Genomic DNA, 25,786 nt, shown 5'->3' with positions numbered 1-25,786 from the left:
TTGTCCTGTACCTGGCCTCATAGTACGACGCTGCCTCCACCATGTGTCCCTGTTGCGATTGTATTTGGCAGGTGATGAGCAGCGCCTGGTTTTCTCCACACATACTGCTTATAATTAACACCAAAAAGTTCAATCTTCTTCTCATCAGACCAGAGAATCTTATTTCTTATAACCTCTGGGAGACCTTCATGTATTTTTCTTTTCCAAACTGTATGCGGCTTTCATATGTTTTGCACTGAAGAGAGGCTTCTGTCGGCAAACTCTGCCATAAAGCTGGTGGAGGGCTGCAGTGATAGGTGACTTTGTGGAACTTTCTCCCATCTTCCTACTGCACCTCTGGAGCTCAGCCACCTGATCTTGGGGTTCTTCTTTACCTCTCTCACCAAGGCTCTTCTCTAACAATTACTTAGTTCGGCTGGATTTCCAGGTCGAGGAAGAGTTGTGATACTCGCAAACTTTTGCCATTCTAGGATTATGGAGGCCTCTGTGCTCTCAGGAACCTTGAGTGCTGCTGGCACTTGCACAGTGAAGCCAGAGTGTAAAATGCTATCTTCACTTTCCGGTATGTAAAGGTTCCAAGGGAACGAGAGACAAAATGAATGTAAAGTTTTTTTATTTTCTGGATGCTTAAAGTGATTTAGGGATTTAGGACACTAAACCACAGGTCCATAATGACCTGTGGATGTTTAAGTATCCCAAATCGCCATGACAGGTTCCCTTTAAGCCTATGGTTTACTTACATTTTTTATCTTTGCCAAATGGCTTTTTTTCAATCTGATCTTTTTTATTGAACATTTTTCATTTTTACAACACACCATTTTTACAAAAACCAAAGAGAGAACCAACCCCCTCCCTCTGAGAGTCGTACAGCTTAAATGGACATTTACATTGTGAATAATATAGCAGATCATATACATCAATCAAGAGAGACAGTATTTTTATGCAAGGATATATTGATGACTACTGTATATGCGCCATTACATTTATGATGCTTATGTTCATTGACAATCACTGTATAGTTACAATAAGTATGATGTAAGAGCATCTAGTACCTCACATTGTAGGAAATGGATTTCTTCTTTGACATGCAGACGGTAGACCTGGTAAATCTAGCCAGGACCCCCAGATTTTCTCAAACCACCTCTCCGCCTTATGTATTAATACTTCTAATACTTAATAAATTTGGACCGTCACATGCCAGCACAGCTGAGGATTAAGACGTTGACTCAATAATTTTGGTACATCCAATGGTGTCAACGCATTAAGAATATGAAATCTACGCCAGTTTACTCCCTGGGTAAATTATTAAAATCCGGTCAGATTGCAGTGAACCTCTCCATGCTTTGCCTACTTTGTTCCATATTGTGAGTTGAATAACAACCAAAATAATCAGATACTTTATTCGTATTCAATACAGAAATCCAGCTAATGCCAAAGGGTTCACTTACTTTCTTTCTCTTTTAATAAATGGCATATGGTATCTGTGGTCATCTGTGCTATTGAGACTATTTAAAATTGTAGAGAAGTATTTTTATGAAGGAAGGGGCGCTAATTATTGAGTCTTAAAAGAAGGTTTTCTCACCAGAGATTTGTTTGCTTTTTCCGGTCCATTTATAATGGTTATCAGTATTGGCTTTCTCTCCTGACATTATTTTCTTGTTATGCAGTTATTCACATCTCCTGTTCTGTCGTATAATCGGCAGTCTGATTCAGGTCCGGATTAAAGGAGGGGCTCCTGGGGCTCGAGCCCTGGGGCCCCCACCACTTTCACTTTTTAAGGGGCCCCCACCAGTTTCCGACAGTCAGCGACTCAGCTCAGCTGAGTCGCTGACTGTCTCTGTGTGCAATGCGCAGTGGCCCGTGGCCGCCCGCAACGCACATAGAGGTCTAGGATGTCAGCTGTGTCAGTGAGATACAGCTGCCTTCGCTGGGGGAGAACGCCGAGATTGCCATTTTCTATAGGGGACTGGCAGGCTACATACTACAGGGGACTGGCAGGCTATATACCTCCAAAAACATTGTTGGAAGAGCCCCCACTAGTTTGCTCCCAGGGGCCCCCACCACCCTTAATCCGGCCCTGGTCTGATTAATACATTTTACAGAGGACAGGTGATCCGATTCGGTCCTGCGAGACGCTCTCCCAGGTTACATTACAGGAGAATTGTCTGTAACCCCCCACTGTTTAAGCTCTCCTGGTCTCCAAGGCCTCAGGTAATTGTATCGCTTGTATTATAAGTAAATGTGTCTCTAGTTCTGTGTTTCTGATCTGTAGTACTATTCATGGTCATGGAAAAGATGGATGCTGGAGCATCAAGAAAAACAAAATTCTGACCCTTCAAGTTAACATGTAGCAGACTTACGGCTCCTTAGCTGTAAGCTCTGAAATATTCTGCACTATGTACATTTACTATAGCTCATAGACCTCTTTTTATATACTTCTTAATAAAGTATATTTGGACGATTTTACCTAAATGAGGCTTAAAGGTAAAATATAAATCCTTCTGATCCTGTTAATTCATTGCTATGTGTACAAATGCATATTTCTTTTGCTTCAGATTTCCTGTAAAATTACCCGGTTGAGTCATTTTTTCCCATCAGCAGGGGAGGGGTTAATGGAGCGTAATGCGCAGAGCTAACTGGGTGTGCATAAAGCCAGGAAGCCACTCATTATTTATAGGCGATCTGCTTGTTGGCTGGTAAGGGATTGTGAGTGTGCCCTGCTGCCCAGCGGAGGGAGGTGAGGAGCCGTCTAGCCTGGCCTCTTTTTTATCTCATTCAACTAAAAGCACCTTTTTAGCTGATTGGGGCTTATAAAAGTGATTGGGGATTACTGTTGGGAATGTTTTCTGCATCAGCCAAGATGGAAAATGTGTATGCGACGGATTGCAGCTGACAGCATATGCTCGTCCTAAATCTATTCCTGCAACCTACTTAGTGATCATAAGCAATAACTCTGCGAGCCAATATTTCCCCTGAATCTTCCTTGTCATGACTGCCTAGTAAAACCCTCATTAATTAACTGTGTTAAGACATTTTAATTCACCAAAAGGACTGGTGACCACACCCACAATCATTTCCGCTTCTACAAGATGGGGAGTTTCACTTTATTAACCCATAGATCATAGGTGTATAGATCACAATGTCACAGGATAAAATATCTCACATCCCACCTCAAACAATATTTCATTCTCCTTTAACCTCAATAAAAAATGCTTGCAAATGTCCTCATCATCTCCTTCCTAGACTTCTGCAACTTTTATGCTGTTGCCCTAAAAGAACACTGTTATCAGATTTTATCATTTTATCCAATTAAACTACAACATTCCTCACTTAGGGTATAAAATATCCTTTCTAGAATTTCCGCTTTTATGCAAAATTTCCGAGGTTTACCTATTAAAATATGTTCTCCAAAATCATGTAAAACGAGTGGAGTCATGTTTTTCCTGAGATGAGTATAGTTTAGTGTTCAGGGGAGATTGTCACATCAGATGCTCCTACGGTTCTATAGAACCTAGATAAAGGCTTTTGGTACCAGCTGCAGATGATGGGGCAGATATACTTACCCGGTCCATTCGCGATCCAGCGGCGGGTTCTCCGACGCTGATTCGTGTCTTCCGGCGACTCACTAAGGTAGTGCGCCCGATGTCCACTAGGTGTCGCTGCTGCGCTGAAGTCCGCCGAGGTCCGCCAGAGTTCACCAAGCTAGGCTGGGTGCAGGTAAGGCGTGTCAAGCGTCACATTTTTAAAAAAAAATATGGCGCTTTTTCGAATCCGTTTTTATTACGGCCACACCCCACGATTTCCGTCGCGTGCATGCCGGCACCGATGCGCCACAAAACCCAGGGCAATTCAGGGAAAAACGGTTATATTCGGAAAACACGTTGGAAAATCGTGATTCGGGCCCTTAGTAAATGACCCCAAATATGTTTTTTTTTTTTTTTTTAATGATTCAGTATTTCTTAAACTGCCAATATCTCTGGTTCTGAGGCTCCCTGAACTGAACATAGGTTTATCTGAAGTGACTATTCATACCCTACCTGAGGGGTCTGGCACAGTATCCCTTTGACCCCTTAGCGACCTGGCCCTTTTTTGTTTTTTCATTTCCATTTTTCCCTCGCCACCTATAAAAATCTATAACTTTTTTATTTTTAAAAAATTTAAAGGAATGGTATTGAATATTCCATGCCGTGTACTGGGAAGCGGGAATAAAAATTCCAAATGCAGTGAATATGGTGAAAAAATGCTTTTACGTCGTTTTCTTGTGGGCTTGGATTTTAGGGATTTCAGTGTGCGTCCCACACTGGACTGTACGACCTTTTGATGTAATAATTTTCAAAATGGCAAAAAAGTGGCATTTTAGACTTTGGGCAGAATTTCCGTTACAGGGTAACGCAGTTAGAATTCCATTTTGATAGATGTGGCATTTTCGGACATGGCGATACCTAATGTGTTTATGATTTTTACTGTTTATTTATATCAGTTCTAGGGAAAGGGGGGAAAATCCTTATCCAGAACTCTGGCCGCTCTCCAGTCAATACGTCCTCTACTTTGTGGTTAATCTACTTCTTACCCCAAACATCTACGTCCTTTCTGCTCTAGTAATTTATTCACTAGTTTCTCATTGCACAGCAAATATATATTGAAATACTGACAATCACATACAGGGTCATCCTACCTAATCCTCTGCCCTAATCTCCTGATACTTTCCCAGAGGTAATATCTGGTTCTTGTAAGACTTGCTTCTATGCTCCTCAAAGCATCACCCCCTTTCATCTGTGTATCCTCATACAGTACAGTTTGCTACCCTAACATATCAGATAATTTCCAATGATCCAGATCTATTATAGCAAACTCAGCCCCCTCCCCCCCCCATCAGAAAAATATACAAGACATAGCAACATTGGGGCTTATTTACTAAGGGTCCGTGGGTCGCAGTTTTGTCGGATTTTAGAAATATTTGGGATTTGCGCCGCTGTGATTGGTATTTAACTGGGGATTGTGTTGCATGCGATTGGATTGTATCGCGAATGAGCTGGCTTTCATGCGACAGAAATTGGAGGGTGGGCCGTTGGACAATCCGACTGATTCGGACTGAGTGTGGGATTTAAGATTAAAATTGTGTTGCAACCAATGCACTTACATTCACCAGGAAGAAGAAGGTGAACTCTGGTGGACCAGAGCAGGGAAGCGACACATGCAGGAAATCGGGCGCACAATCTTTGTGAATCGTGCCGGAGTACATGATTGTTGGACACTCATATTTTGGGAACTCCGTCGGTCGTGTAAGTAAATGTGCCCCATTGTCTCTGTACCTGATTCTCAGTGACGTCATGTGTATTGTACTTTGTTTCTATGGTCTCTTTATGTTGCCTACATACACCGCACAAATGTTGCTGTAAAACAAAACCTCTGCGCCGTAGTAATGTTTTCAGAAGTTAGAGAGAGGTAGGTTGGCACATACCAGTCTCTGGGAGAAATGAAAAACAATGTGCTCAGATGTCCAGGGAATTGGTAAATGGATTTGCTACAGGAATAGATACAGTGGAAAGACAGTAAAACCTGTAAGAGAAAACCGCAGCTCACCCATTCTTCATGATGACCATTCGTAGAAGGATATATAGAAAGAGGAACAATGATCGGGAAATTAGGTGTATACGACAGGTAGGTAAATAACATGCAATCTTCAGCCTCCAATGTAGTTCTCTGTCCCGTGAGTAAGTACATACAGTATATGTCTGAAACGTGTAGGAGGGAGGCTGCCATAAATTGTCTGTAATGTGTCCTAATAAACTTTTATGATTTTATCCTGAAATTTTTGAGGCTGGAGATTCCATGTTATTTAGCTACCTGATATATATATATATATATATATATATATACAGTGGCAGGAATTCATTAAGAATAGACTTAAAATTCCCTCTGCCGACTCTGCAGCACCCGTATTAAGTACGAGTCTCCAAGCCTCCTAGTACAATTGGGTGCAAACTTCACCAGTTTGTACCTCATACCAGGTCAGAGTATTTTGCTATAGTCTCCACTGGCAGGTCGGACCCTCATGCCCCTAACCACCCCCTCCCACCACCTGCTCTCCAACATATTGTGTGCGATCAGAGAAGCCTAGAAACTGGAGGGGAGGGGGAGATTTAAGTACCTTGTCCACGAGAAAACTGGCAGAGAAGGCATAATGAATCTTCCCCAGTGTGTTGCAAAAGTATTCTTATCCTTTAAAGTATTAGTCATTTTTAAACATTACAGCCAGAAACTAAAATGTATTTTATTGATCTTCTATATTTTGCACATCTAGAGGCTATAAGTTTTTCCATTCTTCTTTGTTGCATACAGTAGTTCTAGTGGAGTTAAATTGGTTGAAAAACATTTGTGAATAGCAATATACAAGTCAATTGACCAATTCCCGATGAGATTTAGGTCTGGACTTTGACTGGTCCAAAACTTTAATATGCTTTCATTTGAACCATTCCTTTGATGTTTGGGCTGCATATTTAGGGTTGTTCTTTATGTAGATGAACCTACGCCTCAGTCTGAAGTCTCTTGCAGCTTTGAACAGATTTTGCTCCAGGGTTGCCCTGTATTTAGCTCCATCAACTTTGACCAGTTTACTACTCTGTACACTTAATCAAACGATTGGCACACTAATATGATGACTTATGAATATTGGATATATATGAAGGATATATGAAGCTAAAGGTTTAGTTGATTAAAACGTTAAAGAGGTTGGCCACTTTTCAATAAATCTGTTCCATTAGACATGTATATGTACCTGTACCTTTGCCTCATGTGAGCCTTTCCCAGTTCTCACTCATCTTCATATATACACAACTTTCTGTTTCTCTCTCCTTCAGTCTGTCTGTAATGGAAGCAACCAGTGTGTTTTTTTTCTATCAGTCCGTCTCACTGATACACACAGGGAGGTGGGAGTGGGAGAGCAGGATGAGTCATAATCGCCTGCTGCAGGTCCCAACTATTTATCCGTGTAGAGACATGTAAACAAACATCCTACAGAGTGCACAGAGAGTCTGCACACAGCAATAAAGGAAGTGTCAGGGATGATGAATCAATTGGTGCACATTCAGGGATTATTATTACGGCAGTAAAAGCAGATGGGAAATTTATGTTAGAGAGTGGCCAACCCTTTAAGCACATCGCCCTCCCTTCTCCCCTTCTCCATCCTGATTGACCCTAACCCTCAATGCCCCTTCTCCCACCCTTCTTTTTCCCCATTCTGCTGCCCTCCCCCTTTTGTGATAAAACCAGCCTCTTCAAACACGGGTAATGCCAGGGTGTTTGGAATATATTAGTAGAAGTATATTACAGGTGGAGCCATGTTGACTTGGCAGAGTCATGTGACCCTTGCAAATTGCCACATCAGTGGAACCGTTTTCCCATGCTGGATAGAGGGCTCAATGCAAGCACCAGGTAGTTCCTTACACAGAATGGCCCACATTTATCAAAAACTATGTGCAGTTTGCCTGTAAAGTGTGCAGGGTGCACCTAATTGATGAATTATGATGCAGGTTCTTCATAAATAAGGTGCAGACTGCACTGCTTTTCGGTTCATGCTGCAGAATTGTGTCGCAGACATAACCGTGCCTCACATTGGACAAAATACTTTAAAAAATGGCTTTATTCTTGGCACTCTGCATAATGGGAAGACATTCTCCCACCTGACCCAGGGACTCTTTGCTGCTTCTTCTTGCTGAGCTATCAGTTTAGGTGGTCCGCCATGTCTTTGAAGTTAACCGGTAGTACCATTTGAAGATGATGGTTCGAGGAGCTCTTCACGAGATGTTCAGAGCTTGGGCAATTTTCCAAACCTAACCTAATATTATCCTTCAGTATTCTTTGATTTTATTGAAGCTGTCTCTTCACTAATGTTCTTTGACAAATCTCGAATGCCTTCATAAAACAACTATAGTTATATTGAGAACAAATCACATACAGATGTGCTCTATTTAATAATGCTGTGACTTTTAAAGGCAAGTGGACAATTGGATTTTATTACGGAGTATCAGAGTACAGTACATTTTCTTTACACTTTACAAATACTTGAGACTTTGCATTGCTCTGTCACATAAACTATCAATCAAATACATTTAAAGGATATCTACCATCAGATCGACTCATAGTAGCCTCCTATTACTGACCTGCTCATTTTGTCATTCTGTGCCTGTAACTGGTCTTCTTACAACCTGTAAGAGCGCGTTTTAAAGAAATAGATGTTTTAAAAATATGCAAATAAGGCGCTCTGGCTTACATCATAGGACCGCCTCTTTGTCCCAGCGGCTTTTAATTTATGCACGCCCCACTATGTTGATTGTAATAGTAATAGAAGTCTACCATCAATCAATCTGGTGGTAGATGTCCTTTAAGTTTGTGGCTTTATTAAAAATGAAAAGTTTGTTGTTGTAACATTAAATGAGGATCATTTCAAGGGGATATGAATACTTTTGCAATGCACTGTTAATGTTTGGGTTAATGTGATACACTTTGTTCTTGTGCAAAGACAGTTTTCAGCCAATCCCAGAACTTACCAGGTTTGATGTGTGCAGGACCAAGAGGCCGGATCTCAAGTAGGGGGTGTCATATTAACATAGCAAGTTGCATCATATCCTACATTAATTATGGATATTGGCCCATACATAACGGCGTCACCATACAGGCTCCTTTCTCTCAGCATTGCTGTCTACATGAAGCTCCATCTGAGAGCTTATCAAATACATTTATCCTACTGAATCAGTGTATTTCATAATGCCCTGCAATAAAATTGACCAATCATGTAATAAATGGTTGAACTAGGGACCCCCGCATTTCTTATGTAGGAATATACAACCCTCGAATGATGACTATATATACTGATGGTTAGAGAGTCTGCTATATGCTCATGTTAGGGGAAAGTTATACTGTATGAATATTGTGTGCTATGTACTGCTAGTTGGTTGATTTTATATAATTAGTTGTTTTGCAAATTGCTTTGTATTCCCACTCTTTAACCAGAATAGCTAAAGAAATATCTGCATGCAACCTACCTGATGCACATCCAATGGTGTTTCAATAATGGACAGTCCCATGTAGAAATATGCTGCTTTAGAACACAACAAACTGATGTTCCCAATAAAGAGTTAATAACACTTTATTGTTATAGCGTTTGATAACGCTATTGCCTTATCAGGTCCTTTATTGCTGCTAATGAAATACAATAGTAACAAGGTGTATAGCGAAGGAAACCTTTTAAAGACCATACAGTCTGCAATGGTAGTAAACAATATTTCATAGGATGGGTCACTGGGTCCTGATATTTAGAAAGGTGATAGGTAACGGTGATAGTGCAGTTGCGGAGGAGCAGGCAAAATTAAGGGTTATCACGCTGCTACACAATGCATGGGCAAGATAGAATATGGCATTAAAAAGCAGTGCAAGCCCTAAGGACAAGACCAAGAAATGGAGCGGAATGAATGTGGGCAACAGAGCGGACTGAGAGAGGAGAGAATTCAGGGAGATAGGAAGGAAAGGAGCCTAGAAATGAGGACAGGATACAGAGCGCGGATGGAAAATGGAGAAGACACGGAGTTAAAACAGGTTGGAGGGTAGGGAGCAGAAGAACAGAGTTATTGGTTGTAGAAGTGAATCTGTTTTTTGATTTGTTAAAACAGAACAAAAGTTAAAGTTAGCAACAAGTATTAAGGAAGCGCCATGACATGGACAAGAGGCTTTGGTTTAAAGGGGTTTTCCCATGAACAAAAGTTAGGCCCTATCACCGGGATAGGGCCTAACTTGCTGATCAGTGGGGGTCTCAGTGCTGAGATCCCCACAGACCACAAAAATGAGGGGTCCGATGCTGTCCCACGTACCTCCGTTGGACCCCTTGTCGCTCTGTCAGCGTAATGGAGCAGACGGCTGCGCATGACCGTTCTACTCCATTCATCTCTATGGAGCTGATGGAGATCGGTGAGCGCGGTGCTCGGCAATTTCCGTCAGCTTGACGGAGCGACGAGAGGTCAGACGGAGGTACATACCCCATATCCAGTAGCTAAGGCCTAACTTTGTTTGTGGGAAACCCTTTAATATAGATGAATAGAGAGGGAAAATGACTAAGTTGCGGAAGCTACTTAGTCATTTAGCACTATGAGGAACAGAAGGTGAGCGGAAGACCCTCTGTGATCAGTAGCAACAAGTGCCCCTCAAGGGCACAAAGAAGCCTAGAAACCCAGTATAGGACTGGCTTGTATGATCATATAATACATTGATTGATGCATTATCATATATGTAATTGTTTGAACACATCATTTTATCATTTGGGCATAAAGAGTTGGGTCAATAGTTAGTATTTCAAAAGCCGTCCTCCAACCTAAGGCTAGATTGAATAAAAACTCTGAGGAAAGGAAAGTATATGAGAGACTGGAGAATAAAAGAGAAGGACAGTATATATATATATATATATATATATATATATATATATACGGTATATAAAGCCGATGAAAAGTCTAATACTTGTCCGCAAGTTGTTTATGGTATTGTAGTATTGTTTTTGGCATACCAGAAATAACACACTACAGGCCCAGCAAGGGAAAAAAATAATGAATGCTCCCCATTGCCTTCGATTTTGCTTGGCTTTTATACCAGACAAAACAAGAGTGAAACCATTTGGGGGGGGGGGATATTCTTATTTTTGTAATCTTGGCAAACCCTTTAGGAATCTTATATATATATATATATATATATATATATATATATATATATATATATATATATAGAGCAGGGAAAAGAATAGGAAGAAGTTCCAAATCAGAAACTGGGTAGAAGATTGGATAATAGCGCTGGCATGACACTCGACTAGGGATCGGGAGGCAATAAAATAAAGAGAATTATTCAAAATGCAAATAAATCGACAGAATAACAAGAATTTTGAGATAAGCAAAAAGAGCATGGCTAAAAGACACAACTGGATACAAAGAAGAGCTTTATGGAAAGAGAATGGAAGGAAGCTTTGAAGGTGACTGATACAGCCATGGAAGAAAATGAATTATTCATTGGATCTTAAAGCTGAGACAGCAGAAATACAAAATAAAGGTGAAAGATGAAAAGTAGCCACTTTGCTATAGGGCCATTGTGCCACCGATGGGATTTCATTTCTCTTACACCTTAATAACAACAGATACAGTAACACTCATTTATATATATATATTTACACCGATACTTGATCCCCTGATCAGCATTGAAAGGGTAATGACAGAAGTGCTGGAGCTGCCAGAGGGTCTTATGATATTTGGTACAGACAGAGCATAGGACATTGAATACCGGTAGCCTGGAGGATGGATGTGGGGGTGGACATACGCACAGTTATATATATATATATCTTTATATACAGATATAATGAGAGGATGAGCAATGGAGTGCTGGGGGGCACAGTTCTATCTCTGGCACATACACTGTTCTATTGTTCGGATTCTGTCTTTCTCATTCACTAAATTTTTGCTCTCTTCATAAGTGCACCGTAGTTATATGCATAGCTTTCCTGACAACGCATGCTCTATGTTTTTCCCATTCCCTCTCCCAAATAAAATGTTGCAATCTCTATAAATCTCTGCTTATATACAATTGAACTATTATTTCATCAGTCCATACAAGACTATTTCTATTTCTTTATGGACACTATTTGCCCATTGCTAATACATCCATACTATAGTCTCTGTGTTCTGCACCCAGGCCTCCATAATTTTGCGCTTTCTACGTCATAAGTAAGTAATTTGGATGCATAGGCCTCTGCTTTCTCCTCCTTATATATTTGAGCTTTGTTTGTTTATTTCCAAAGGTATCAGATCACAGGTTTAGTGAGAGACATGGAAAATGAATATTTCATATTTCTTCCATTAAATATGCACTGGTATGTCATTAAAAAAAAAAAGCAACCTGCAAAAATCTTGCTGAATGTGCACTCTATGATCTCTCGCTCGCACACTTGTGTGACACTTCTGCTAAAGAGGTATATAAATATTGATGTATTTACTCCTGCGTAGTTCTACAGAAAAGAGAGCTGTGACTGAAGGTGACTGTGACAATTACCCTACTCCTCCAATGCTTTGTGCCGGGAGGACGTGTCTCCTGCAGCAGACTTCCAAGGACTGATGCTGATGACATCTCTACTCCAGTATGAGGTCATTAAGAGACTTTCCCTGAAGAGATGACCCTGAGTAATGATGTCACAGATACCTGGTGGACATATTGCAAAATACGCATTTAAATACTTGAAGTTATATATACAGAGCGGAAGAGGCTTGATGCAGCATTTATAGGTACTGCAATAAGATCTCAATGTCAGGGTTCCTAGGTGGAAGTAGGGTCAGCCCCGTGTTACTATGACACTCAGTCCTCTGAATGCCTTATTGCTTTTGCACATATTCACAATTTGTTTTGTAGCTCAGTCCTTCTTCAGGTGCAATAAGTCTCTATGCCAAGATAGGTAAAGTCCCTCAGACCTCTACTAGACAGTCTTGAGGCACCAAACCTCTCTTCTTCCCACTTGATACTTTAATAAAACCTTCAGACTCTGGTTTTCCAACTCCCACACAAATCTGAGGATAAAAAATACATAAAATATTAAGATACAAAGATTAAAGTTGGATGAGACAAGCTTGCATATATATATACTGTATCTACCCTGTTTTCCCAAAATTAAGAGAGTGTCTTATATTAATTATTGCCCCTATAGATGCACTAGGTCTTATTTTTAAGGGGATGTCTTATTTTTCCATGAACAAGAATTTACATTTATCGTTGAACAAAAAAAACAACTTCACTAACATTCTTATAACTCTCCAAATTCAGAATTTAATCCTGTATTTCTTGTGACTCCATGTCTATTAAAATCATTGGCCCGATCTCTCATGTTTAGTAAAAGCACTTTCCATAAATGACCACTTTTTATCCTTGTAGCTGTTGATATCACATTTCCAGCACAACAGTCAGTGATTTACTTCCATCAATTCTTCCCCAGCAACCTTCCGCAGCATCTAAAAGATTTCCTAAAACTAATGTATGACGTGGGGGGAGCTGCTGCAATGACTGCCACTAAGTCTTATTTTCAGGGGAGGCCTTATATTTCTTATCCTGAGCAAAATTGCACTTGGTCTTATTTTTGGGGGATGTCTTATTTTAGGGTAAATAGGTATCAGCTTCAAATTATGGCAGAAAAATAACCATAGCAGAGCACAATAGTGTATAGTGCCACACAGAAGGGGCATTCATTATAGGCGCTAGTTGTTGTTTTTTGGTGCCCTTTTTTAACAGTGATTTGTACTGTAATGTTATATTGTGGCGCACTGCCTCAATGTATTTGGCGCACAGCAAGAAGATCAAATGAAAGTCTGAAATGTCAACCCACATTCAGGAAGGGGTTTAGAAGTTGCTAGACTTGCTTTTTGCTGCTCTAATTTTGTGCCAAAAAAGTGTCAGGAAACTAGAAGTGCAGAAAGAGTGCCCCCAATTCAGAAATTAAAAAAAGGCGTGTGTTTCAGAAAAGAAGCAAAATTGTGGCGCCGACATATAAAAATTTGTAGCACAAGGGGCAACAGGCAAAAATAAAATAGCCCCCAAAAAAGTGTTGCAAAGCCAATAATAAATGCCCTCCAGAGTTCTGTGCATCTCTAGGCAATGGAATAGTAGGGACCGTGTGCCATCAAACCTTTACCTATATGTATCAACAATGTCCTATGGCATGGTTTGTGAGGATAGAAATAAGCTTTGAAGTAGAATTATCTCGGAATTTTCTCTTTATTTCACTGCTACACCTGATATATCTTTAAAATCCAAATGTGGACGTATGAAAAAGTCACATTTATGGCACAAATCGTGGTGAAAAAGTCACAAATAAACTCCAGTCCCGATCAGGTGTAGGAAAAACTTTGGAAGAGTGTCAGAAGAGTTTGCGACTTTTGTGTGACTTTAATTAGAAGTCGCAAAAACCCCACGGACTTGTAACATAAGTCATATTTATTAAGTAGCCAACAATACTTTAATAAATCTAACAAGCAGCAGAGCTCCAAAGACAGTCTGAAAAATGTTGCTAGGAGCCTGCCTAACGCCCCCCCATAGATTCTCCAGCAGTACCATGTTATACTACAGCACAGCGGCGCTGAGGTTCCCAGCCACTATACAACGCACAAAGCCAACTGCTGCGGGCAGTTTAATAACCTACCTGACCTTCTTTCAGACTTAGTTGTCCTTGCTCTTTCACTCCCTGGAATGTTTTTGTGCTTCTCCACACGGTTTCTCCCAGCCGCACCCGCTGTACAAAATTTGCAGGGAAGAAGCCAGTCCTGTCACAACATTTTCCCTAAAATAAAAATTAAATATGAATTCCATATCAATGACACATGGAGGAAAAATGCTGCATTAGGCTACATTTACATCAAGTATTATGGATAGGTTTAGTGTATATGCCAGGAGAGCTCCTGATCTATGCGCTGAACGTATCAATAAACATACATTCCTACCATCTGCACGGTATACATTGTGTCCAGCAGGAAACACCATATGGAAAAACATAACAAGACTTGCTTTTCCATCCTGCTTCTGCTTGAGAGTGCAGAATATGGTCAGCCTATAGGGGGCGGATGCAACTGTATTAAGTCCATCTCAGACCTCTGCTGAGTGTACACTCTGGGAGGTCGCAGATGACATATAAGGACTGTAGCATCACTTAGAAGACACCTTGAACATCATCAGCAGCCAATGAGTGGCTACTGGGTATGCTCACTCCTCCCCCTTTCAGGGGGGGTGGGTTGGTGGAACATACTGTATATCAATATATGTGCATACAGTCGGATATGTCCTAGCCCTCTGTCATGTTGGGAATCCACTGGAAAGCCTTGTATCTGCATAAACATTAAAAGTGTTATGGAGCTGTAATACAGTCTTCTATAATAAATGCATTCATTATGTATCTATTCCCTCCGTATAATGAAAGTGGCTTATACACAAGAAACCGGGGATACCAGGAAGCATAACATGTTTCCATGTATGGCCATCACTAGGATGATATGAGCTCTAGTGATGGGTCATTCGGGAACGAGGCACAAAGATGGCTCACTAAACCCCGCCCTTGAACGGCTCACCACACCCCCTTTAATCCGATAAAATCAGGTTAAATATTATATATTTAATAGGGAGCCGTTCAGGACCCAAAAGAGACGGCTCTTCTTAGTGAGCGGAGCCTAATGAGCCAGCTCACTAAGAAGAGCCGTAATTCCCATCACTAATAAGCTCTATGTTATTTATACTGCCATGATTTTTAATTTCTCTCCCTTTGTATTTCCCATATTCCTCTTCTGCATGTCTCATTGATCTCCCTCTGTGTTTATCACAGTGTGACCTCAGTCCGCTGCCTACACAGTGAGGAGGGCCTGGATGCGCTGACAATAACTTATGGCGAACAAGGCTGACAGTGTGGAATTGTGGGTGGAGAGGTCACTCATGACTAATTACATGCCTGCATATAAGTAGAGATGATGTACAGAAAAACACATCTTCTCTATCTCCTATTCACTTGTTCCTCATATTTATCATTTCTATCCAATGTAATTGTTTCACACCTCCCTATCACTAATCTGTGATCCAGTATGGCGCTACCTGTACTGAGACTATCTCAGACCTGGCTCTCTCCACTCTATTTTCACTTGTTTACTGCATCTCTCTCCTCGCTCCACCTGCTGAGACCATAAAATCTAGATTTCTCACCTTCCACCAATCCTCGTTTGAGTCATCTATCACCATAACTCTGTCACCAGACCTGTGGGGGGGAGAACAGGAGAAGAATTGAAAAAAGGAGCGATGGAGAGGGAGAGGCGATAAAGCAAGAGATAAGACAACAGAATAGAGAAGGAAGAGGTAGAAGGCCAAAAATAATATTAAAAAACATGCAGATGCAATTAGTTGGTTCCTTGTTAAATATATATGAATTTAGTAGAGCAATATATCTTGATATAGATATGTATGGATATAGAGGCCATAATATACTTCTGACAGCAGTATACTGAGCCCTCAATCTTCCCACAGCTATTCCTCCTGACATACACCACATTAACATGCATGTTCAGCTTGGCTGAGCATGCATGTATTCTCAATATGGATAGCGGAATAAACTGCTAAAAGACACGTGTGACAGTTTTATGGCTGACATCTGCCATCAGAGCCACATACACATAGAAAGGCATTCATTATTTTTGCGGCTAGAAGTTTTTAGTGCCTGATTTTAGCGCCGATTTGCTATGTGATGTAATATTGTGGCATACGGCTTTTCTGTATTTGAATAACGTCAGCGTCAGAAATCTCAAACTACTTTCAGTAAGAGGTTCAGAAGTTGATAGACCTACTACTCTTTGTTGGTCTAATTAGGTGCCAAAAAATTATTGGGATTTTGTCTTCTAACATGTAGGGTGGATTGGATTACAAATGCCATGGGCCCTGGGATGTATAAAAATTGTCCCCCCACTGCCAAAAAAAGTTTTTTCTAGCATTTGAGTATTAATGCACATTGGCAACAAAACTAAATTATGCCTGGCCACATAGGCATGTGTGGTAGTAATAATTATGTAAAGTTCCCATATAAGCAGCATAAGAGTAGTAATTCTGTGTGGTGTCAATATGATGCAATACTAATTGCAGAGATGCAATACTAAGGAGTGTTGAAATAAAGAAACTTCTCCTTTATAACTTTCGAGGGAATTCTCAAACTTGGAAAGTAGTTTGAGTGGCCTTGGGCTACTGCATCCGCTACTGCATGCAGGTAAGGTCGGCAGAGGCTTTGTGGTTGAGGTAGGTCTGTGATAAATGTGACCAGGAGGAGGGGGCCTTTTCTTATCCCACTTTACCCCAGCCTCAGCTTAATTGGCTTAGATTGTATACAAACACAGCAGGTGTCCCAGCTTCAAAAGACCTCTGCAGTCAAATCGTCTCCAGGCATCTCCCCCTCTCAAACAGAGGCCATAAAAACTCTTAAACCACTAGGTTGAATAGGGGCAATTATGGAGTTATGGTCCATCTCATCGGAAGAACGAATACATTTTTGGAATCTTATTTCAGGAGATCACAATAGTCCAATTTACGGGGCTCTAGCACACTTGGGTCCAGAGATATCAATATATCTGGATAGGACCATAGCAAATGGGTCAAGTTTGATATCAATGCAATCCGGGGTTTCACCCAGATCCAATGATGCCAGAACCATGACCCTATGACTTCCCCTTGAGTCCCTCCTACCTTGGTTGTAATACCAGGTAGGAGGGACCCATGACCCCTCCTGTTGGGTGTGTCCACACCTGATATAATCAGGCACCTCTAAGGCCACAGAGTCTTTTGTCTGGGAACAATTGTAGCATCAAGAGCAGAGAGGGATCTTAAGGTGTGGACTAACTGGTTCCATTAGGCCCACCACACACAAAGGTAACGAACTTACTGAACTGCGGTTACGTGTAGTGCTACCTTGTATTTTGTACTCTGTGTAACTGTTTATATCTCTACTGTATATATTGTTTTCTCTAGTGTGCCCTTACAGCAATTAAATATAAAATCTAATCTGTGTTGCTCTTTTATCTCGATCCACGAATCCCCAAGTCCGAGTCTCGCTTATATACATGCTACCAGGTTGGGGCCTCACCCTATATAATCCCGTTATGTACCAGGCGTATATTAAAGGAGAACTGGTGGCAGCTCCTTGAGTTCAGGGCTGTAATTTATTGTTGTGCCATATCCGGAAGTTGTGTGGACAACTTTAAATCCCTTCCTGCGCCTCTCAGAACCCGTGCGTTCTGGGAGTGTCTATAAATGGATAACTAAGTGACCTTGTGCACCCTTGGGGGGTCCGAAGCGCTGCGGTATCCTTCACAAGGTCAATACTAGAAACACCGAATGGTTAAGCAGCCTTCCCTACAGTGTTTCCTGGGAGGTCAGGAGACACACAGAGGACTATGGTGGGGATTGGCACCGGTGCTTCCAGAGTAGCATGACGACAGCAGTTAGTACTGATTTATTATGTTACTAGCCACATACCCCTTTTTTGCCTACTTAAAATCCATTAAAGTAGCAGCCATTATGTAATCATATAGAAGATATAAACATCTGCAGGAAAACTGATAGAAGTCAAGAATCACCAATATATGGATTTAATTTCATGTATTAGAAGTGAATGTAGTGGGGTTGGATCTAAGAATAAATTTTAATAATTTTTTTGTAATTTTATAGTATTCTTTCTTTTCCAGCAGTAGTGATATTGATCCTTGTATGTGAGGAGTCCATGGTTGTGGTTAGTTAATATAAGTGAGAAATGAAATTGGTAACTCCTTCAGGTTTGTGCCGACTCAACTTTATTTTCCCATTTGACAAAATAACAAAAAAAGAATAAGCATTAAATCAAATCATTGACTTAGTGCAGCTCATATATCTTTATGGTTTTTAGTATACAACATTCCTTATAAGACTTTGAAGGTTGTGAGCAGGTAATATAGACATATGGGTGCTGTTTTTTCAAAAAAGGGCAATCCAACAAAAAATTTATATTACTTTACAGCACCTAATAATTTCCTTTCATTGAGTAGTCAAAGAGTTTATGGTTTGGGAATTTGAAGATATGCCAAATGCTATAGATGTACCATGGGAGGGGCACATTATAAGTCGGTGATTTGTGCGAGCCTTATATGCCATTTTGGAAGAGAGTCCTGCAGCCGAAGGTATATGGGGGGGGGGGGGGAGTTCATTAAGATTGACACTTTTAAATCAATTCTGAAAATTCTCCCTGCTGGCAGTCCTGCACCCGTATTCACTTTGTAGCCTCTTAGTGCATGCGGGCACAAACTCTGCCTGTTCAGACTCATAGACCAGATATGAACCAGCAGAGTTTTTTGCTATGGTCTATAGAAAATAGCACTTCCCCGTGCACTTCTCCGACATGCCCAGAGTGTTATGCAGGTCAGAGAAGGTCTTACTGCTGGGGAGAGGGAGATTCAGGGGCCTTTTCCGACAGAAAACTGGTAGAGAAGGCAAAATGAATCTCCCACATGGTATTACAATTCAGACATCCCGATTGTATGATGGGATTATTGAATAAGGAAGACTCAGAAAGTGGAGTGTCACAGTGTATTGCCTGGTTGCTTCATTTAAAAGGACCTGCCAGCAGGTTTGACCATACAAAGCTGCAGACTGTGTAATGTAGCAGTCCTGGAGATCTGTATAACCATACCTTTGTTTGTGTTGCTAGTAGCAACTGGAGTGTAAAACTGCATTTACATTCCATGATTGTAGCTGGACTTGGCACACTTGCGAGAAATCTTTTCAATGTACTGCTACACAGCCACTGAGTTATAGTGGGGTCACATGCGTTTCTTGCCTTGAGTTCTAAAACCTAATGTAAGGGCCTGTGGCTGGCACTTGGCCCGACCGCACGGTTACATGGATCTCAAAGGTTGCCATCTAACACTGACTGCAGAAAAACTGCTGGTAGACTCTATTTAATCCAATGAGGATATCACTGGTCAAAAAACCTCCGAAGATTATAATGGAATATAATAATACGATGAGAAGTGCGATTAGACTTGAGAAAAAAGTGAAAAGCAGAGGAAAAGTAAAGCCTAATCTTGTGTAACGCAGTGGAGGAATTAATGGCTGCAATCTAATAACCGTATCCCTGGTGGTCTAGGGCAGAGAAAAGGTTAATGCTGGAATACTGGTTTCTTATAGGCTACTCTGTAGTTGCGGAGCAGCTGTAGCCTTAGGTTGGAAACTATTGTCAAAGAAACAACCCACAGAATTGACTGTTCTATAATACAATTCTGAATACAAAATTCTTATTCCATTGCTCATGAGTTCTGTGCCCCCCCGGGCTCATCAGAGGTCTTGGTGTTTTCATCTGACAAGTCAAGCTAAGAAACAAAGCAAGTCCCGAAACCATTGACACCCAACATCTGAAGAATATTGGATTTGAAGCTGGAGAGTCTCTCAGAGGCCCTGAAACCAGTTTCGTATGTCTAATGCGAAGCATCTCTATTGTTGCAGACCTCTGTACCCTGAAGAAAAGGCTTTGTACAAGATTTGCTTAATATGAAACATTTGACAAGTTCCTACTCTAGATTTTACTAAAAGATTTTAATAAATTGCTAATCCTCAATTTTGCCAACAATGGTCCTCTTTGGTTGTCCAGGGAACACTTCATTTATTATGTATTATGAAAGCGTATGCAATTTTCTTGTAAAATGTGTGTTAATTCCTTTTAGTCATCAAGACATAATGATGGTATTGGCTAGGGACATTCAGATCTTCATCCTTTAGAAGTGAACACTGAATGAAAGAAGGAAGGTTCCCATTAAATGACTGCAAGCAGAGATCTTGAATGTTAAACGCCTCCACAATATACATATAAAAATTGTATATTTTATATTCTTGACTTACTAATACTGGACTATTCCTTAAACATAGCTCTGGAATTCTTACCCTAGGGGGGATTTTCACCCCAATGGGCTTCCCTCAACTACTTTTTTTCCATATTGCTATATTTAATCCCTCTGAGGTCTGTTTGTAACCTACGAATTAGACATTTACTTACCTTATATAAACACCTTTTGTATCTTTCCTGAGATTTTGAAGACTGTCATTGGCTGGCAGCCCAGAACTGTCTAGACAGAGTAAATATATAAATATATGCCCTGTCTGGGGCACTGGGGTCTTATTCTCTTGCTTCTATAGAACTGCATGCTGCTCTTTTGTGTTGCTGATGCAACAGAGCCACCCTGGCTCCTTGGAGATTATTGCCAACCAAGCCAACCACCGGTGCAGGCTGAAGTACTCTTTTGTTCCTGCTACAAGAGGACTATTATCCTTCCCCAGCCAGCCAACTAACAGCCTTGCTAGCTCTCAAAGGAAGGAGTTTGTCATCAGCCTTTTACCTACTGCTGTTGGAGTTCTCCTAATGAAGGAACTCTAGCATCACAGGCCTCCATCTTACCATCTATAAGGATCTTTAAGACACTTCAGGCATGTCCCAGAGTAAACCTTCACTGTCACGCACCTTCTCCCCCCCCCACCCCCCGGTGCTTCACCCTGAATGGGTGTGGATGAGAGCTATAGTAGGACAAGACTACCATGACACCAACGGCCTGTCCAGTGTCAAACCAGCCACTCCAGTCCTGGTCAACAGCTGCCCCCATACACTGTTGGTCCCAATGGGGTTGTTGCACACTGGTAGGGCTTTAGAAGAAGAGACATCCTTGAAGGTCCTGATCTATCATTTATATAACCCTCCGACATGGTTGGAGATGCAGGAGCTAAGGTTCTAGTCACATGTGTGTTGTGATCAATGATGGCTGAGAGAAGACACAGTTTTGGATCCATTGTATGGCAGGTACTATTGGTGCCTTATGCCTGGTGAATTACAATGGGATCCATCTGGGTTTTGTCCTAGTGTCTGTTGTTTTGCTATTACAGAATCTCTGTTGCAAATGTGAATATGGCAAAGAAACCTTTGTGCCCCTGAGTGCTTCATCTGCACCCCTATGCACCTTATCAAAGCATAGTAATTTATAGTGAAAAAAAACTATATACTTGAAGGGGACAGAAACAATACTCACTGCAGTGGTAGATCATTGAGCTCCTGAGGCATGAACTTGTATAGAGCCACATAGCAGTACATAGGAGAGATTTCCTTCCGTGTTTTGCCACTTGACACAGTACTCTGAGTGTAAAGAGACAAAAATCGAAATTAGCTGTAAAGTTGCAAGTATTTTCATAATCCCTATCCTTAGATGTATATTTGGCATTTTGGACGCGCAGCAAAGTTATGCATTAGGGCCCCGTAATTCGTAGGCTCACTGCAAATGGCAGAATCTATTGCTTCATCTTCCGTCATAGCTCTGAACTATATTGAATTCTAAGGCCATGACTATGTGACCCATTTCTCTCCAGTTTGAGTTGCTTTATAGGTACATTCACCCCTGTCTATCCTACATGTTAATAACTTACCGTCACACTTCGGGTATCTTCACTGGTGGCCTCATCAACCGGAAACACTAGAAATAACGGAATAAAAGACTGGAGTTGAGAACAGATTATCTTTCCACCATTGGCCAGATGAAAGATGGGGTCCATAACTCACATTTCCTAAGGTCATTATAATAGAGAATTTACATAATAATAGGTGCAAAGGTATAGCTAGGGGGTCTTATTTATTTCTCAATGGTCTTTAATTGTTTTCTATGGTTTATCGGTGCCACCTTTAACACCAAGTACCTGGTTCAAATGCCCTCAGCCCCCCTGTTTTATAATCATGGTTAGAAATATTTATTTGTATAAGAGCTATAATGTAGGTTTGCTGGTTGTACTTAACAGAACCATCTGGGAAAGTGTCCTATTTATGAACCCGCTTTTCTGTCTCACCTGGGTGACTTGGACTCTCCTCGCTGCTTTGGATGCTGCCTTCTGGATCATCTGTCCTCTCTTCCTTTTCACTCTGCAAGATACATCCATGTATAGTGGAGTGACAATGACAAAATCTATGATCAGTGCTCGGCGGCAGATACACCTGTTATTATTTAGAATACGACTTCGGCAAGCATCAATCTTCCCTGCCAGGAAGGTTCTCTTCTTGCTTTACCGTTCACTTACCAGGCTGCGGGTGGGGGACTCAGACACGCTGCTACACGTCGAACGATTTAAATGTGCTAGCGAGGTTCCATAGCGCAGTGTCTCGTACACGGGATCGACTCTACCTCTCGGAGCAGCTATTCAGAATGGGAGAGAGATAGAAAACTGATGAGCAGGATTCTTACCGGGAGAAAAATAGCCTTATTAAGAAGTGAGAAATCCATACACAAAGAGAATAACAATTGAAGTGCTGGGCAGACAACGCCAATGACATCATCCTGGGAAGAGAGGTTGTAACGTCTTCAAAGCCTCTCACTAAATGGATCCTTTTATATGAAGCCATAACGGGACCAATAACATTTTGCAATGTAGACAGATAAAAGCACTCCTAATAGAAACAGTAACCTCATACTTATGTATATTCAAAGGCAGACTACAAAATGAAGAGACGTTCTGTCACTGCTCGGCCTGCACTGTGTATTTCAATGGAAACAATCCAACTTTGTGCTTCCAAAAACCACTTGCGGAAAATCGATATAAAAAGACTCGGGGATGGTGTCAATGCCGCTGCCTTCAAAAAGGCATTCTGCAGTCCAAATAATTAATTGCAAGTTAAGGTTTTGCAGGAATAGTACATTTTTAGAAAGGTCATTAACAAAGGACTAATGGAATGGATCCCTAAATTCTAAGATGCAAGATCTCCCCATTAATTTTTGGCCAGATAAATGCCCCTCTAGTCATAAGGAGGAATTCACTGATCAATTAAACCAGTTTTATGTTGTCAAAAAGTTAAAAAATTTGGTACGTGATTTTTTTACACACATTTCTGATAACATTGTAGGTACCATTTACGGGATTTGAACCCAAAATGATTGGAACGGCTGATGTGCATTCACAACTACTCCATCTATTCTTTAAATGCTGTAAAACATAGCCAAATGGTTTACTGGCAGGATGCACCGAAAGCAGAGAGCTGACAGCCACTTTCATTGGGTGGGTAAAAGGACCCAAGTTTTCATTATCAGTAGGGGTCTCAAAGGTCAGAACCCCACCAATTGGGATTTTACTCCCTGAATAGGAAATAACAAATAAGCGGAATAGTAACACAAGAGACGCCTACAGTGGTGGCAGCCATTGGCAGTCATTGAGGAAAAGTACCAAAAATTCTGACAAGCCAGTGAAAGATTTACAGAGCTTTTGTTAAGATTTATTAGAACTGGCAATTCCCACTCTAGTCATAAAAAGGCGTGAGTTGCACCTTATTTGGCAAGTCACGCTGCTTTTTATAATTATGGCACATTCTTGCTGATTAAATTGCTTTGTCGACACTTTGTGATAAATAGGATTTTTGGCTCTAGTTTTGGCACAGAGGCAATTAAAAGGCTCACAGTCACTGGTGTATAGGGTGGGAATGCAGACTTTTATGGCCTTAAAGGGGTTTTCTCATAAAAAGAAAATTCTCAAATTTTAATCCCCTAGCGATGGTTACACAATAAAGATAATTTTTAACCCCCTTACTTTACAATTGAACTCACTTTTATGGCTTTTTTAGCTCCTATTACTCATGGTCAGTGTAAAATTCCAGAGCATGGACGGGGACACTCTAAGCAGACATTTTATGATCCCTCTAATGCTATGAGATGCTGTGCGCTGACAATGTGCTTACATTTTTAGGGTACAGGGTTAAGCTACACTTCATTTAGCTTCTGAACATTAACTAGTATCTGACACATAGAAAAAGAGAGATAAGACAGATCAGAGATGATGAGATCCATGAGATGGATATAAAATACAATGACACTCTCAGCTTTGATACATATCAGGTATAATACACACGCAGTCAGCTCTGCTATACCTCCTTCCCCTGTTATAAAGATCTCATCTTAGCTGTAGTTTGTAGAGTAAGTCTTTGCAGGTTGCTTGCTGGTAGGAAGTGTCTGTGTCTGAGCTGGTCCAATAATGCAGTGGGCAGGGACTGGAGGCAGAGAGTACTGCAGTGTGCAGACAGGAGAAGCTAGTCAAGAGAAGAATCTGCCCTGCTGCCCATAGTCAGAGGATGTACGGCCAGATCCCAGGGCAACCAAAATTGTATACACCAGGAGTGATAGAGACAGATTGGCCTTATATCTGTGAAATTCTGTTTTTTTATTAATAACAGTGAATAAGACAATGTTTTATTTTGATATATTTAAGAATCTTGTTGTTGTGGAAATACCCCTTTAACCCCTTAACGCTCTGCGCCGTAGCTCTACGGCGCAGAGGTATAAGGGATGTATGAAGAGGGCTCACGGGCTGAGTCCTCTTCATACAGAGGTGGGGGTTTTTGCATTCTGCACAAAACCCCCACCGCTAACAACCGCGGTCGGTGCTTGCACCGATCGCGGCTATTAACCCTCCAAACGCCACCGGCAAAGTCGCCGGCGGCGTTTAAAAGATGGCGGCGCCCGCGCCCCCGAACGTCATCGGGGGGCGGCGATCGGTTACCATGGTAGCCTCGGGTCTTCTTTTGACACGAGGCTACATGGTTTATGCAGGTTCGTTACAATGAGCCAGTGGCTCATTGTAATGTATGACCTGCAAAAATGCCATATATTGCAATACTGTAGTATTGCAGTATATGGTAGGAGCGATCTGACCATCTAGGGTTAATGTACCCTAGATGGTCTAAAAAATAGTGAAAAAAAACGAAAAAAAAAGTTTAAAAAATAAAAAAAATTAATAAAATATTAAAAGTTCAAATCACCCCCCTTTCCCTAGAACGGATATAAAACATAACAAACAGTAAAAATCACAGACATATTAGGTATCGCCGCGTCCCAAAATGCCCGAGCTATCAAAATATAAAAACGGTTACGGCCGGCGGTGACCTCCGAGGCGGGAAATGGCGCCCAAATGTCCGAAATGCGACTTTTACACCTTTTTACATAACATAAAAAATGAAATAAAAAATGATAAAAATGTCGCACAGACCTCAAAATGGTAGCAATGAAAACGTCGCCTCATTTCGCAAAAAATGACCCCTCACACATCTCCGTGTGCCAAAGTATGAAAAAGTTATTAGCGTCAGAAGATGGCAAAAATTTTTTTTTCTTTTTTGTACACATTCGTTTAATTTTTGAAAATGTATTAAAACACAATAAAACCTATA

The 25,786-nt window shown here is 41.0% G+C and overlaps 1 protein-coding gene across 1 annotated transcript in view; it reads right to left on the bottom strand.

Annotated features, from left to right (window-relative positions):
* Positions 1-9,132: 9,132 nt before the first annotated feature.
* STAC2 (SH3 and cysteine rich domain 2) overlaps positions 9,133-25,786 on the bottom strand; it is a 43,913-nt gene continuing 27,259 nt past the window's right edge. The window contains exons 5-11 of the mRNA XM_072111523.1: positions 22,660-22,775; positions 22,432-22,504; positions 22,018-22,064; positions 21,627-21,730; positions 15,751-15,802; positions 14,210-14,347; positions 9,133-12,587 (exon numbers count right to left, since the gene is read on the bottom strand). Coding sequence (XP_071967624.1) covers positions 12,486-12,587; positions 14,210-14,347; positions 15,751-15,802; positions 21,627-21,730; positions 22,018-22,064; positions 22,432-22,504; positions 22,660-22,775 — 632 coding nt within the window. The 3' untranslated portion in view covers positions 9,133-12,485. The remainder of the gene's footprint in view (positions 12,588-14,209; positions 14,348-15,750; positions 15,803-21,626; positions 21,731-22,017; positions 22,065-22,431; positions 22,505-22,659; positions 22,776-25,786) is intronic.

This window comes from Engystomops pustulosus, chromosome 6 (assembly GCF_040894005.1).
Source record: "Engystomops pustulosus chromosome 6, aEngPut4.maternal, whole genome shotgun sequence".
NCBI classification, from domain to species: domain Eukaryota; kingdom Metazoa; phylum Chordata; class Amphibia; order Anura; family Leptodactylidae; genus Engystomops; species Engystomops pustulosus.
Note: the sequence above shows the minus strand (reverse complement) of the source record. Positions and strands in the feature narration are given on the sequence as shown.